The sequence below is a fragment of the Phlebotomus papatasi genome, chromosome 2 (assembly GCF_024763615.1).
Source record: "Phlebotomus papatasi isolate M1 chromosome 2, Ppap_2.1, whole genome shotgun sequence".
In the NCBI taxonomy this organism is placed as follows: domain Eukaryota; kingdom Metazoa; phylum Arthropoda; class Insecta; order Diptera; family Psychodidae; genus Phlebotomus; species Phlebotomus papatasi.
In genome coordinates, this window is record NC_077223.1 from 79,629,725 (window position 1) to 79,646,397 (window position 16,673).

Sequence of the window (16,673 nt, forward strand, 5' to 3'; positions counted from 1 at the left end):
CTTTCCCCTACCTAATTTTCTGGTTAAATGCTACACAGAATAATCAAATAAACTTTTTCAAGTATGATGATAGGTCAAAGCATCAATTTGTTTCTTCTTGAGATCATGCACAGTATTCATATGGCGTCTCATGTTGCTGGACTGAGTGAAACTCCTGTTGCAAATTGGACAAGGGAAAACAACTGTATTTGTAAATCCCAAACATTCATGCTTCACATGTCTGGCCAAATTTCCACTGTGAAAATATGTCTTTCCACATCCATTGCATCTGTGAATTTGTGCACTGCAACAAAATCGTTTTGGTCTTTTTCTCATCCTTGTAATCTCTTGCTTTCACTGTGTTTTCTTTTTTTTCAATAGCGGAAAGTGCTGTCCCTTCGAACGTTTATGCCTTCGAATAATGTGAATTTCTTTTGGTTTTCGGAAGAGATTTACACCAAATTATCACGGAATTATCAACAAATTGATGATAAACCAATTAATATTTAATAGAAATGTGTAAGTCTCTTAGGAAAACTTAAAGAAAATTCACATTATTCGAAGGTATGAACGTTCGAAGGGAGAGTACTTTCCCCCTAATATCCCCTTTGTATTCACAATATCTCAATTTACATTACCTTTTCTTTGTCCAATTTCCACCAGTACGACGCCTAACTACGCCAGTTGACCGTCTACCTCGACGAGCCACACATCGAGATGATTTTGAAATACCACGTTGATTCACATAGGAATCTACAGTTGAAGAAGTTCAATTTCAGTTTTTGAAATTCCCAATTTTCTCATGGCATTTTAAAATTAAGAGGCATGAACTTTCGGATAAACTAAGATAAAATTCACCACAATTGTCATCTCTTCTCAAAAAGCTTTTTAGCAAACCTACATTTTTTTCGAACATAGCCGAGACAAACTACTAGAAGATAGCAAAGACACCATCTCCTTGTGGTGAATATACCATCAATGATGTGCATCTCAATGGTAGAATTTGAGCTTTTTCGGAAATGGTTTGTACACTCGCTACGAGTGGTGAATATAAATTTACCTTTTGATACATCAATTTGTATTACACTATAGCCAGGGCACAAACCATGTACGATAAAGCACAAATTTCCATTTCGAAAACACACCTCACTTGGTACTTTTAAATATTTCAAAATCACAAAAAAAAAAAACGTTATTAAGAGACTACATCACAAAACCACTTCTTTCTTCGACGTTGGCCCTCGAGATAAACAGAAAATACTTCTTACAAAATTACATTAAAATAGAGTTGGAATAAACAAAATTTGAAAGTAACATAATAGTTTTCTGTTAAAAGAACAAAATACAAATCAACTTAATAATTTTCTTTTAAAATGTGTCTTTTTCTAAATTACTCCCGGACAACACTTCACGAAAATTACCGGATTTATAGTAAACACAAATATAGCACACGATTTTTCTTTTTAAACTTTTCTTGCTTTCTCGTTCTATTCACCCGAGAAAACACGAGAAAACAAGGCTGAAAAAGATTATTTTTCTCTTTTTTTTTGTTTTGTTTTACCTGAAAGAGAATACCTTTGGGTTATGGCAATAAAATATTTTTCTTATATAAAGAAATTTAATAGGAAATATATATATATGTATTATTGATAATAAGAAAAATATAGTCACCGTATCGATACATTACGGAGACTCTATACTTACACTTTGGTAATAACCTCTCTTTTAATATACCCATTTATATATGAGTATTATTTAAACTATTTTCATGAACTGTGCTTTAGCGTTCATTAAACTCTTGAACGCCTTTTCGCGTGTATGATTTGTCTGTGTGTATTGGGTGTTGATCTGTTGCGTTTTTGATGTTCATGATAAGTATTTTCTTTGAATGTTGGTGAATTTGTCGTGTTTTCTTCTTTCAACTCTCTTCTTGGGCTGCTATTATAGGAGAAGTTTAAGTTAAAAGGAGATTCAATGAGATTAAAAAGAAGAAAAATAAAGAAAGAAAAATCAGTGTACACGTTTTAAATATACACACTTTTCTCTTCACTCTCTTCTTTTACACCCATATCTCCTTTTATTTTTCGTGTGTTAAATATATATATATTGTGTCATGTACATGTTGGTTGTGTATTGTATGTTTACGATGAAAATACCTCACTGTAAATTAATTAAAATTTACAGCTACATTTGAATTACGATGGAAACTTCATTGGATTTTTGTTGAAGTATGGTGCCATCAGCCAACAACAACAACAACGATCGATGCTGTGTTGTCTCCTTCTCTTTGAACATATTTATCTTTCACTCGTTTTGTGCTTTTAAGCACACATATACCAACCCACCATCACAAGAAGAAAGATGCAGAGTTCAAAAAGAGAGAAACACTTTTTTTTGTCGTTTTTGGCTGATGGGAAATTGCAGATGAATGACATCACCTTTTTTTCATTTCACACTTTTCTTCTTCGATGCTCCTTTCTTTTCTTCTCTTTTCATCATTGAACAAACAAAATCACTTGAATAAATTTTTTTGTCTTTTGCACATCACTAAATTGCTTCTTTCTCTGCTTCCTCCTCTTCATCCAAAATTATCAACTTTCCATGTGAAAATCACAAATCACACATCAATCTCCTTTTTTTCAACCAATTCTTATTTTGAAAATTTGAATTCATCATCATCATCTCTTCCATCAACCTTCAAAATTCCATCATAATAAATTGCAAAAGAATCATGAGTGTGATTTGTATCTTCCCAAAACATTTTAAAAAAAAGTTGATCATCGACAAAGAGTAGCAGCAAAGAAATTAAAAAAAAAAAACTCACGAACCGATCGCAAAAAAATTTCAAGAGTTAAATTGACCGACTTTTCTTTCTTTCTCTCTCTCTTCTCCGTACTGTCAACCGCGATTTAATTCGCGTTAAACGTTTTTTTTTCTCGCGTTCGCGCGGACAATCACCGAAATATATTAAAAAAAAAAACAATCCGTAATGACATGGTAAACCAAAGAGATAAATTAATACATAAATATGAAGATAAAATACATAAGATGTGTGTAGTATAAAAAAAAATAAATAAATAAAATAAAATAGGGGGAAAAGCATTTAGAGAGTTCATGCGAAAATGAAATATGAAACTTAAATAAATAGTACACAAAAAAATAATAATGCCTCTTCAGCAATATTTAAATAAATGTGATGATAAATTGCATGTGTCTATAAAACATAATATTTATAATAACTAAAAAAAATAGTTAAAAATGAAAAATATGTACAAAAAAAATGTGATATTTTTTTCATCATTTTTAAATTAAATTAATAAAAAAGTTAATGCTTTATCAATAGAAGGCCAACGTTCCCCATTATCATCATCTTCTTTTCTCTTTCATCAAAATATAAAATTTAAAAAAAAACCAACAATTAAAAAAAATTAATAATCTTGATGGATTTTCTCTATATCTTTCACTTTGAATAAAAATTATTCTTATTTCTTCTTCTTTTATATTTCTTAAATTCTAAATGTAAAAAAATAATATATGTATATATAATACTTTGATAGGTCGATTAATTGCAAGAAAAATAATTTTTCAAAACAAAAAAAAAAATATATAATGAAGTAAATAAAATGGGTAACTATTTTTTTTTCTTAAGGTCCAAGTGTCAACATAAAATGAGTTCTAAATTAAATAACCTTTTATACATATCACCCCACATAAAAAAATTACTTGAAAAAAATGCCATGGAAATTTTAAAGAATTTTCCTCATGAATTAAAATTTTTAATATTATGGGCTGCGCACAATTAATTTCAATTTTGTCAAAGGTATGATTTGACAATTTAGTAAATGATCATCAAAATCGTTGAATTAATCAAAATGTTTTCAAAACAAAATAATGAGTCCTCCTTAGGCCATATTATGGGCAACGCACAAACTGTTTTGTTTTGGAAACATTAGTTTCACATTTCTTAAAGGGTGAGCAAAATTCGTCGGTTGCATCAACTATTGTCGTATCTGCATTTGTTTTGTAACAACATTTGATGCAAGATGCGACGTTTACATTGTCGTTTGCACCAAATGCAGATACAAAAGAAATGCAGATACGACAACGATACCGATGCAACCAACGATATCTCTACATATCGTCGATTAGATCAGCAACTGTGCTAACTTCATTTGCTTTGGGTCAGCATTCGTTGTAAACGACACATCGCTGCGCGACGTTTGCAAGGAATGCAGACACAGAGCAAATGCAGTAACAGCATTTGCTCTGTGTCTGCATTCCTTGCAAACGTCGCGATCGAAGGATATCGTCGGTTGGATCAGCAACTGTGCTAACAATTAGCACAGTTGCTGATCCAACCGACGATATCCTGCTTACCCATTTCATGTTACAGGGACGCTACTCTAACTACTAAATTATTTTGGGAGAAACAGTTGATTTTCTTCTCTTTTCCCTTGTTCATAGTAAAGAAGAAAATCTCACTGATGTTCCACTTAATGCAACCTTGCAGTTAAAATTGTGCCCATGTAACTTCTAAAGAACGATTTATTCTCGGAAATTATTATGTCCAACGCACAATGGCCTTTGTTTTGCAAACATGTTTTTAACATTTCGGCAAGAGTGAGAAAATCCGATTCTAATCATCTCTTCCACTTTAACGCAAGAATTCTAAAAAGATATTTACAAAACAAAAATAATTGTGTGCATGATATTACATACAAGCAATACACAACTGTTTTTGTTTTGAAAACATACTTTCACAAAACTGCGTTTTAGAAGAAGAAAAAACAAGTAAAATTAGATCTCCCCAATTTTTCTGAACTGTCAAAAAAATATTCTTTTTTAACCCAATTCATTATGCGTTGTCCATTATCATTGCATTATTATCATGATCGAAAGGACTTTATGAGAATAATGCCTAGTGCACAATAACTTTTGCTGTGTAAACATATTTTTGACATTTCAATGAGAGTGAGTGAGTTCTAGATCTAGTCATCTCGCTCATTCTCACAGACCATTTTGAAAGCATGTTTACAAAACACAGGTTATTGTGCGTTGTGCATAATGTCCAGCGCACAATAACTTTTGTTTATAAACATGTTTTTAACATTTCAATGAGAGTGAATGAAACGAAAATCTAGTTATCTCGCTCGCTCTCATAGGAAGCTCCGAAAACATGTTTACAAACAAAAGTTATTGTGCTTTGGGCATAATGCCCAACGCACAATAACTTTTGTTTTGTAAACATGTTCTCGAATCCGCCTAGGAGAGTGAGTGAGATGACTAGATTTAGATCTCTCACTCGCAATGAAATGTCAAAAAGATGTTTACAAATAAAATTTGTTGTGCGCTAGCCATAAGAGAGATGACTAGAACTAGATTTCATGCATTTTCATTGAAATGCCACTGTGTTTGGCATTTCAGTGAGATTGACTGAAATCTTTCAAAAAGTCATCTCGCTTCACTCTTAAGGTCTATACATCGTCGGTTGAATCAGCAACTGTACTAACTGCATTTGCTTTGTGTCTGTATTCGTTGCAAATACCACGCAGAAACATACTGGAAGCAATTTTCATCAAAAATTACATTTTTGACAGAATTTTGACGTTTCCACTGCGAAAATTGTCAAAATTCTGTGAAAAAGACAATTTTTTAATAAAAATTGCTCCCAATTTCGGAAACTCTCGTTTTGGTAACCAAGTGATTATTATGCCCAGTGCGCAATGTTTATTTTCTAAACATGTTTTTGACACTTCAATGACAGTTAATGAAATCTAGATCTAGTCTTCTCGCTCACTCTCATAGCCAGTTTCTAAAAGATATTTGGTATTTCTGAAATGGTCTGTGAGAATGAGCGAGAGATGACTTGATTTTGAGTTCTTTCACTCTCTACTGTAATGTCAAAAAACATGTTTAGAAAATAGAAGTTCTTGTGCGTGGCGCATAATGCCCAGCACACAATAAATATTGTTTTGTTAACATGTTTTTGACATTTCAATGAGAGTGAGTGAGAGATCTAGATCTAGTCATCTCGCTCATTCTCATAGGAAATTTTGAAAACATGTTTACAAACAAAAGTTATTGTGCGCTGATCATAATCGACACTTGATTGTTTTTCCTGCCAGCTGTGATAATTCAGTCAACTATTTAACTGATAAATCTTCCATTTGCTATCTTGTCAAAATCATATTTTCAAAATAGAAAATCACTTGTGGGAATCCCATAATTCACAACCAGAAATTATGTTTTATTGTATATTATTGCAAGAGAGGAAAATCCCATTATCAAATTTCCATGCTATTCTTTTCTTCATCTCAAACTACCACAATCACCAAGTTTGTAAGAAAATACAGAAAAAAAACTCATTACTACCAACTCTTTACACTGCCAGTTCAACGTGATGAAAATTTGCAATCAAGTTTAATAGCATAGAATGTGTAATATAATTTTTCTGCGATTTTGCACCATTGAGATTGTAACCATTTAGACACATTGTTATATAAAGTGAAAAATTATGATGTACACTATATGACAATTATGATGTATTGCTTCATCATGGAATCACAATAATGTAGAAAAAAAAAGAACAGATAAGAGATATTGGCTTATTATTTTTTTCTTGTTTTACTTTTTGTTTCGCGTGCAACAATTCAAAATAGATGAACAAAAAAAAACATTGATTCTCTCAATTTCCAATTGTTTATGTGACACTATGAAATATTTAAGAAAATATTTTCATCTCTCTATTTTGAAAATATTTATTATCAAAATAAAAATAAATAATAATTTGTTTTAGCAAAGAGAGAAATATTTTTCCACGTCATCAATTGGAAATTATCGACACTTACCTGCTTTGTCGGGAAAAGGGTAATTGGTAAATCAATTTTTTGAATAAATTTTGATAAATAACATTAAATAAGTAATTAAAAAAAATAATAATATTAATTTTTCAACTAAAACTACCAACCAATAAATAACTGAGAAATTTTTTTGTCTGTCGTTTTTGGAATCAATGTTTATGTTTTTTTCTTTAAGTGAAAAATTTTCATTCCATTTTTCAGATTTTTCATCACGTTGCCCCAACAATGTCATTATTTTTTCTATGCAACAAAAATCATTTCTTTTTATCACGATCCGTGTGATTTGTATGAAAATGCTTCGACGGTATTTTTTATGTTCATTTTCCCACCTCTTCGCACATTATAAAGCATAAATGCAATCAAGTTATTTTCAATGGGAATTTCTACTGTAAAATCCCAATGATGCTAATTTACGGTGGAATTTCACGAGAAAAACTTCCGACATTTCATTTTTTCTTTTTTTTTTTTTGAAAAAAAATACAATTGAGAGAAAATGTAAATACCTCGTCACATTATCATACCTATCACAAAAAATTTTGAGGATCGTCTTTGAAAAATGGGTTTTTCAGCCTACCTTGTGCATCCCGATGTTGCCCAGCTGAATCCTGTCCGCCCATAAACACTTCATCTTGAGATCTTTCGATTTGCCATTGAGCGTATCCTGCAAATATAATTTAGCAAAAAAGAAAAAGAATGCAAATGTTTAATATATTTTCAAAAGATCTCCTCCACCAGGAAGAAAATTTCTAATCGTCTTCAAACGAACCTTGACTAGAGCCTTCACCACCATGACTGGGTCCAGCTTGTTCCAAATCATCTAGCAATTCCTCATCGTCAAGTGTCAGATCCTCAACATTTCCCTCGTTGCTTTCGTCATATTCATTTTTTGGTTCGAGCAGCATGTCCGAGTGCGTTGAATGTTCCATTTTATCCTTAACACCACCAGCCACCGAATCCGTGTCACCAGAAACACTTTGTTTACTTCGTGTCACAACTGGCTGCTGATGCGATTCACCACCATCCGCCCCATCGTCACCATTATCATCCACATCCCTCTCAATGTCACCCTTGCTTTCGTGCGATTGGTGGTCAGTCTTTTTGGTAACATTCAATACGCTTGCGGAAGAGGTAGCTGAGGTAATAGTTGGCATTGATGTTGAATGGGTGGACGAAGCAGCATGAGGCATTGAATGTGACGAGGAATTTGAGTGCTGGTCATGATTATCTGTAAGAAGTACAACACCACAAAAATATTTTTCTGTTGTTCAGTTCACAAACCAGGGAAGAAAAGCAAAAAAAAAAAAAAACAGAAACCATAAAACATATTTCATGATTAGATATTATGTCGAAAAATTATTGTTTCATATTTAATCAATTTCTCTCTTTCTCCATTCACATTTCACAAATTCCCCCCAAAATATTGAGAGAGAGAAAAGTTCAAGGTGAATATCAACAAACATATTGAAGAGGTCACACACTAAATATGGTAATAACTTGTTTTGATAACCAAATTAAACTTTAAAATTATATTCTTTCATATTTAAATGACTTTTTTTTAAGGAAAAATGTCACGAAATGATTTTCTTTGAAAATTTTACACCCACTATCAGCCAAGTTTACTGATTACGACAATCATCAGAAAAGTGTCTGCACTTTTTATACTTTGAGCAAAAAAAATTACAGGCAAATGCACAATATTTAAGTTTGTTCTAAAAAAAATAGTACATGCATGTACTAAAGTTTTGACAAACATTTTTTTGTCTTTTCCAATAAAAAAAAGAAATGAGAAAATAGACATTAAATATCCTTCTTTTCCTCTTTCGCGATGATTGTGATTAATGTTTATATATAAAAAATAAATAAAATAAAAACAGTTTAGAACATGTTTGTACTAAATATCGTAGATATGGAAGTGACTGTCTCCCTGAAAGAACCTGTTCGGAAACTCTTCATGAATTCTAGCCCTTAATAATGGCCTTTACCGATCGGACGTGATAAGATAAAATCGATAAATACCATCCTCAACCCTTTAAGGACGATTGGAACACCGGTGTCCCATAAAGAAAATAATTTTTCCTGACTACCTAAAGTTATTTTTTTCTTATGCCTGTACATAATTGCAAAGTAGAAGGTTGAAGGAATCTAGAATATTTTTTGCAAGTCTCTAGCTAATTTGCTATGTAGTAAATATTTAAGCTCAAAAATGGCGAATTTTTAAATTCTCAAATTCATAATTGATTTTATTCATTTTTTATACTTCCAATTTTTTTTAAGCAAACCCCTTTTGGCAATAAAAACTACAATACTCATACGTAATATTTTTCACTAAAGCGAAAAATATTATTCATTGGTATTGTCAGAAAAAAAATACTTAAATTTTTGGGCTATTTTTGTCCCTATCGTCCATAGAAGCACAAAATATACCGCATCAGACTCTGTTGGACTTTCCAAGATTAGATGTAAGACTTGATTATGTTTCTCAGTTTAATTTTTATTGTTGATTTTCAGTCTGTAAAGTGTCTCGTCTTTAAAGGGTTAAGTGCTAAAATTACACTGGTAAAAAAATGTGTCAAATTGACCCTTTCGCCATCCTTTTGGGGGGTCAAATATGATCCACCATTTCAAATGGTTCAATTTGATCTTTCTTTAAAAGATCATATTGACCTTTTGCGAAAGGGTCAAATTTTGAGACTTTGAAAGGTTCACTTTGACGACCCTTTTCAAAAGGATCACCTGCTGGAAACACTCAAAGTAGGCGAAATTTCTGTGGATTTTTTTCGGTATTTCTGAAATATTTTATTTCAATGGAAATAATAATTATAATTTTCATTTTTTTTTTTGACGAATGTAGAGATGGTAATAATAAAATATGTGAAAAAATAATTTATGATGGTTTTTCATTACGTTCAAATGCCAGTTTTATTTAGTGAAAAAAGAGCGTCAGAGTTGTCAAAGATCGCAGTTTCTGACAAATAAAAACGCAATTATACGAATAAATTCAATAAATAGTGCATCATTTCGCAGTTTTATTACGATTTGTGTTGTGATTATGTGCAAAAAGTGTCTCAGCAAAAATCAGTGAGTAAAGTCAAAGTGTTTGTTTGAAATTCTGTCACTGAGGGATCCTTTCAAAGGGTCACTTTTCCGTTTCAAGTGAAGATTTTACACAACAATTTCTTCTAAAATTTGTGCAGTTAGTGCTCAGTAATTACTTGGTGGTACCTCCGATATGATATTGTTTTTTTCTTTCATTGGAAATTTGATGTGAAAAATTGCAAAATTTTCATCATTGCAAAAGATCAATTTGACCCATTTTAAAGTCTCTGTTGTCACCCTTCTAAAAGTGTCAAAAATTTACAGAAAAATTTCCCACGCAATTTTCTTGCAAATCAATGTTCTTAGGAGTAAAATATTGTGCTTCAGACAAGCGCAATTTCTAAGGAAAGACAATAAAAAAAGTTACTAATTTTCGTTTTTGAATGTCCAATGGAAAGAAATTAAACAGTGATCTTTTTGAAAGGTTCAAGTTAAGGAACCTTTCAAAGGGTCACTGGACGGGACCCTTTACTTGGATCGTTCAATTGATCTTTTAAAGAATGATCAATTTCACCCATTTGCTTTTATGAAATTGACTCTTTCAGGCAATGACCCTTTTAGAAGGATCCCAAGTGACCCTTTTATTTTTACCAGTGTAAGGTAAAGCTTACGAACTGCAAACGGCAGTCATTCCTGGAAGTTTCACTTGCATCATAGACCGAATGCTCTACTACTTGACTCATTGAAGTGTCCAAATAGGTCTGTGTATTCATAGTTGACAAATCGCATCATATTTTTAATGCAATAACCAAAAAAATTTAGTGCCATGAATTTTTAAGCAACAGATCTCATTTGTACTAAAATTTGTACTAATATGTACTAAAAACTTACATTGTTTTCAATTAATGGAAATGCAGAATTGAAGTGATTTTATGTTAAATCTCAGACATGTTCTTTCTCAAAATATTAGTACAAATTTTAGTACAAATGAGATCTATTGTATAAAAATTCATGATAGGGTAAATTAAGCTAATTCAAAACCGGCTTTAAATGGAAATTTTTCGCTACTCCAAATGGAAACGTCACTGTTTTTTCATGATAAATATGATTTTGTACTAAAGAAATTCATTTGTGACTCCCATTTTTAGGACAATTTCCAAATTGTCTTCAATTCAATCCATTTTCTGCTAAAGGATATTTCAATTGTTCATTGATAATGTTTGAATTATTTTCCCTGAAAATTTTGACAATTTTTTCTTTTGATCGTTTCATGTAACATGATCTCTCCAACTGATTTTTCCGTGCAATAAACTTCATGTTATTGCATTTAAATTATTATAACTTTGCATTTCACTTATCTCTCTCCCTCTCTGTCTAATATTGCATTATTTCTCCAAAAGTACATAAAATTTTATAAGCAGACACACCTCATGTTCATACCATATTTACTCCCCTCCCCCCTCTCCCCTTGCTCATCAATTAATTTGCAAGTTGCTCAAATATCAAAATAATAAAATTGCTAAAATAATTGTAATTTCTCCTTACCGCCAATGTTGTTTGTTTCTATGCTCCTCCGGCGAACTTTCTTTCGTTTTCTTGAGTTGGGACTAGTTGAGCCCTCTCGTGAATCTGACACATCTGGCTCCATATCTATTGTGGCGGGATGCTGCTTCTCAATACGTGGCCTCTTCTGTTCTATTGTGAGACCAGCCGTTGTCTGCTATTTTGGATTTTTTTTTTTGGAAATAACAGAAACAAGAATACATCTTAGAGAAATTTGTCTCTCAGCGTATTTCTCAACTAATTTGGAAAAAATTGACTGGGTAGGAAAGGTCTTAGAATCTCGCAAAGAAAATTGTTCGTAAAAGTTTGTTAATTCCTACTGTGAGTTTACAAATTGTTTGTAAATCTTATATAGTAAGGTGGGGTAACTGGATCGTTTTCTGAAGCGTGCTACTTAAACGCTTGTTTTTGGACTGATGAAATTCTTTTTTACTTTTTCTAAATCCATAGAATTATTCACTGTTTCATTCAGAAACATAATATAAAAAAAAAACTATCAAAAATATTAAAGAAAATTTATAAAATAATGATAATACTGAAATAAGGCAGCATGCGCTAACTGGGTCACCTTTCCGCTAATTCACTTTTAATTAAACCTTTGGATTTAAAATACTTTTTTTCACAAGGAAAAAACAATAAATGTTTTTAATCAACTTGATGTCATTAGCGAAAATATCACTGCTAGAAAATTTTCAGTGAAGAACCCAGCTGGCCCAAGATTGAACTGAGTCGATTACATTCACTTATTTAATGGATAAAAATATTATTTTTGCTTTTTCTCAAACTTGAATAGTTATATTATGTTACTGCAGTGATTATATTACAGAACTAAAAATAAAAATATTATTTTAAGTGGATTATCTAGTTAGCGTAGTCATAAACGATCCAGATAGTGAAGCGCCCGGATTAGCACACTTGACTATAATCCACTAGAAAGTGCAAAAAACTTTGTAGTTCTTCACATTGTTCGTAACGTGATCACTTACCGAGCATTTTTTTTCTACAAACATTTGTTTCTAAATGTTCGTAAACACACTGAAAAATGTTTGTAAAATTTTGTCATTTGTTCGTAAAGCTTTGTCAGACATGCAAATGTTTGTAAAAGAACAAAAGAAAATCAACAAGTGATCATATGACGAACAATGTTAAAAATACAAACTTTTACGAATTTTGACGAACTTTTCGTAAAAGTTTCACATTTTCGAAATATTTTTTTCTGCGCAGATAGTTCTAAATAGATTCAAAGCGATTAAAATTGATAAATACTTTTTTCAGAAATATATTAGGATACTGTCTAGGTCGGTTTTTCGACTATATATAACAATGGCCTCAATTCTGAGACCAAGATCAAGATCAAGAAAATTTCAAGATTTTGGTATTTTGAAATCAAAAAATCAACATCAAGATGTCAAATCTGTCAAATGTCTTGAAATCCAAGACACAAACCTTGTGGATATGAAGATTTGCAATTCTAGAACCAATATTTCAAGATTTCAAGACGTCAAATTTCTTGTTTTCTTGAAATAATTCCAAGAACCTCTCGAAGGTGCTTGGAATTTTCAAGATACTAACAATTTGAAGAGTTTCATGCGGAAATTATTTTTGATGAGGAATATTTCTATAAAAGATGATACAAAAAAAGAATTACTATGAAAAATGATATGTTTGATCTTGTAATTTAATCGTAATGATACATATTTCTAGATGTACGTTTCGAAGTACAACACTCTGAGAATAACTGCAAAAGAATCACATCTTGCATAAGCATTTCAGGGTTTATCACACGTTACAAGTTTTGTTTGAACTTCTTTTATTCCCGATTATGGCCTGTCATATACTACTTAATACAACCTATAATTAATTTTTCTAATTTATATGGCGAAATTTCAACAAATTCAGCAAAGAAATGAAGATATTTGTCAGAAGTGACGTTTCGTTAAGTGTGGAAAATCTTGAAATCTTGGTTCTCAGCTAAGACATTTTAAGTTCCATCAATACTTCGCGTCAGAATACGAAATCTTGATTTCGGAAATATTTGTCAGCTTGAAATTTTGATCTTGATCTTGGTTTCAGAATTGAGGCCAATGTCCTTGAAATAAGCTTAGTGACGATTTCTCAAGGTCAAAATGTTTTAAAGCCTTGGAGATCGTATTTTTCAACCGATTGGAGCAAGTTTGGGTGCGTTAGAAAGGTCTTGGAATCCTTGAAAAGTCTGAGTAGATTGTAGATTGTTGGGGCTTTCCGACTGGCGTTGGACAACTAGGCTCAAAAGAGCCCTTTATGTCCCCCATTTTCCATAATTCCGTCATCCATCTGATCCATTTTATTACAATTCATTTTCCTTGGTAAATGATAAGATGTTCTTTACATTAACAATGCTTAAGTCATCCAAATCAATCACCCTCCTTCCTAATATCTTCTGTCTCGAAAGTGCCAGAGAAAGTGTCTGAGTAAGTTATAAACCAATTACGACCAATAACTTTCAGGACATAGCAAAAACACGATTTGGGACACTTGGGACATTGTTCTTCACTGCAAAAAAATGAAAAAAATTACCTTTGCTGCAGGTACACTTGCGTGTGTTTTTGTTGATGTATCAGCTTTCTGAGATGATCCACCACTTCCGCCACTGCCTCGACTATCGGACAATCCCTTGATCTGCAGGGATTCAGCTGCTTTCAACAATGCAGCCAATTGATCTTGTGATATATTCACTTCACCACGATACATATAGTCCATCATGGCGCGCAATTCTTGAAATTTCACATCTTTGAGAATAAAGATTGGGTGTTTGTCATATTGTTGAGAGAGTAGTGCCTGCAGAAAACATAAACGAAATAGAATATCACCCCCATTTAGTATTTATATTGATTTTCTCTAACAACGCAAAAAAGACGATGTTGAAAGAAGAAGAAAAGGAGCCCACAATGAGCATGATATGATGAGAAAATCAATAAAGGATCTCTTGTTATAACCAACAGAAAATCTTTCCCCCATTTGTCTATATCTATGTGTCCTGCTCACATTTTCACATTGGATAAGATTCTCTATCTATCAAGAAAATGATGAATAAGGAGTAAGAGAGAGAGAAAAAGAGAGATCTCTTAAAACGCCCACCCACAGAGGAGCCCCCTTCAGTGTAAGCCATTTATTTCATCATCACAAATTCCCTTTTTTTCTTTCTTGTTGGGCTTCCTCTTCCCCCCTGGTGAGCATCATATACTACGTCACTACGTTTCTAAGGGGGAAAAAGGAGATTTTGTCGTGAGACAATGAACAAGAGACACGCTCCGTTTTGTGCCATTGCAAAAGGGAAGAAGATTGGAAACTCAAAATCTCCCTTCTGGCACAAAACGCCCCCGTTGTACGTTACCCAGAATAAACCCGAACAACGACGCCAAAACCAACCCTCATTTTTATTACTACCCTCCATATATATTTTCCTTTCCCCTCAAATCTCTTGGCCCGAAAACGCTGCCCATAAACACTTCTTGAATATCACAAACTCAAGTGCGCATGACTGAATCAGACAAGCTCTATGCGAACATACGACTGACGACATGAACAGAACAAAAAAAAAGAAAGAACCTTCCCCCAAAAAAGATAGCAAGATGTGATAGGGAGACTTTGAGATATGTTAGGGTGGGTACGCCTGGTTTTGATGCTCACTCTGCATCATGTCTCCTCTTTCCCTATAATACCAACAACCAAGGATTATTTTTGGGCCCACGCTTTCCATCTTTCCCTCTTCATTTTGGCTCCCTTACACATAATATCTATGTAAGATCGAGTTGTATTCACCCTCTTTTTCGAGGGTGTTTTCAAAAGTCCTTTTCTTTTCCCAACATCATCCTCCCATCATCATCTACCCCAGTACTTTTTCACAAGTTTCCCAAGCCTGATATTCAAACGACCCTCTATATTCTATCATTATACCTAAAGAAGCGATATCCCTCCGGTAGAAAATCACTGTGTAGTCTTTTTCTCCACCAATACACTACCACCCGAAAAAAAACACCTACATATTATATATATATATATATATCCTACATACTACACCCAGTGAAATTTTCAACAGCCGCAGCTTTCGATCGATAGAAAGGTGGGATCTTGCGCACAACTCACATCCGTCGTGCAACATAATCCTCTTTGGGAGCAAAATACGAATAAAAAAAAAAATACAAGAATTACCAACATATAAAATGTAAAGCGTCACCTCGAATATTGGCTACATCTTTTTCTTTATTCTTTCTCTCTTCAGTTATGCCTTATTTTTTCCTTTATTTTTTTTCTTTTTAACTTTGGGATTTTGTCTCCATGAACCTCATCATCATGTTTCCCACCTTCTTTCTCTTTCTCTCTCTCTCTCTCTGTCTGGTTCACTGTCTTTTCATTCCCACATAAACTCTGGTGATTTTCCTTTGTCTCTTCTCCCCAACAACAACAACAACAACAAAACCACGATCAATACATAAAATGGACGATTTCTTCAACTCTAGTGTGATCAATCATGAAAATGTATTCGAAAATGCCCTCAAATATATGTAACTAATTTTTCATACCGGTAGTCCCCCTCCTCCTCCACCTTGCCTTATCACAAAAAAAAAACCATCACTATAATTTTTTTTGCTCTCTGAAAAATATGCTCAATCTTGAGAAATTGCTCGTAAAGGAAATAACACACAACAGAGAAAGAGACAGAGATCCCCTTGAGCAAAATATACACCCATTTATTGTGAAGAGAAATGTTAAAAGAAAATGAAGACTGAATGATTTTCTTCAATCAATTTTTTTTCCAATACAAGTCAATATAATATTCATCAACGATTCCATTCCCTACTATTCTAAATCGATTTCGAATAGTTTTGTCATTTTAAAAGACATATTCATCTGAAAGAAGTCTTTTTAAGCCAACAAATTGGCGATCTTGTTAAAATCTTGTCAACAGGATAGCCAACTAGATCTTTGTAAAAGTTTGACAGAAGGATGTTCTTCCATGTAGAATATGAAAAGGTTTTTTTTTTTTGTTAAATAGACGGCCAACTAGGTCTTTGTAAAAGTTTGTCAGAAGGATGTTTTTCGATGCAGAATATAGAAAAAATTTGTTAAATCGGCTGCCAACTAAATCTTTGTAAAAGTTTGTTAGAAGGATGTTCTTCCATGTAGCATATGGAAAAGTTTTATTAAATCGGCTGCCAACTAGATTTTTGTAAAAGTTTGTCAGAAGGATGTTCT

General features: G+C 32.6%; 1 protein-coding gene across 18 annotated transcripts in view; it reads right to left on the reverse strand.

Annotated features, from left to right (window-relative positions):
- LOC129804580 (longitudinals lacking protein, isoforms F/I/K/T-like) overlaps positions 1 to 16,673 on the reverse strand; it is a 150,251-nt gene that overhangs the window by 115,688 nt on the left and 17,890 nt on the right. For 10 of the 18 annotated variants that reach the window (XM_055852001.1, XM_055852002.1, XM_055852003.1 and 7 more), the window contains 4 exons: positions 13,995 to 14,255; positions 11,421 to 11,595; positions 7,606 to 8,064; positions 7,414 to 7,500 (listed from right to left, as the gene is read on the reverse strand). In XM_055852001.1, the coding sequence (XP_055707976.1) occupies positions 7,414 to 7,500; positions 7,606 to 8,064; positions 11,421 to 11,595; positions 13,995 to 14,255 (982 nt within the window). The remainder of the gene's footprint in view (positions 1 to 7,413; positions 7,501 to 7,605; positions 8,065 to 11,420; positions 11,596 to 13,994; positions 14,256 to 16,673) is intronic. The other 8 variants (XM_055852004.1, XM_055852005.1, XM_055852006.1 and 5 more) reach the window with 1 other exon arrangement.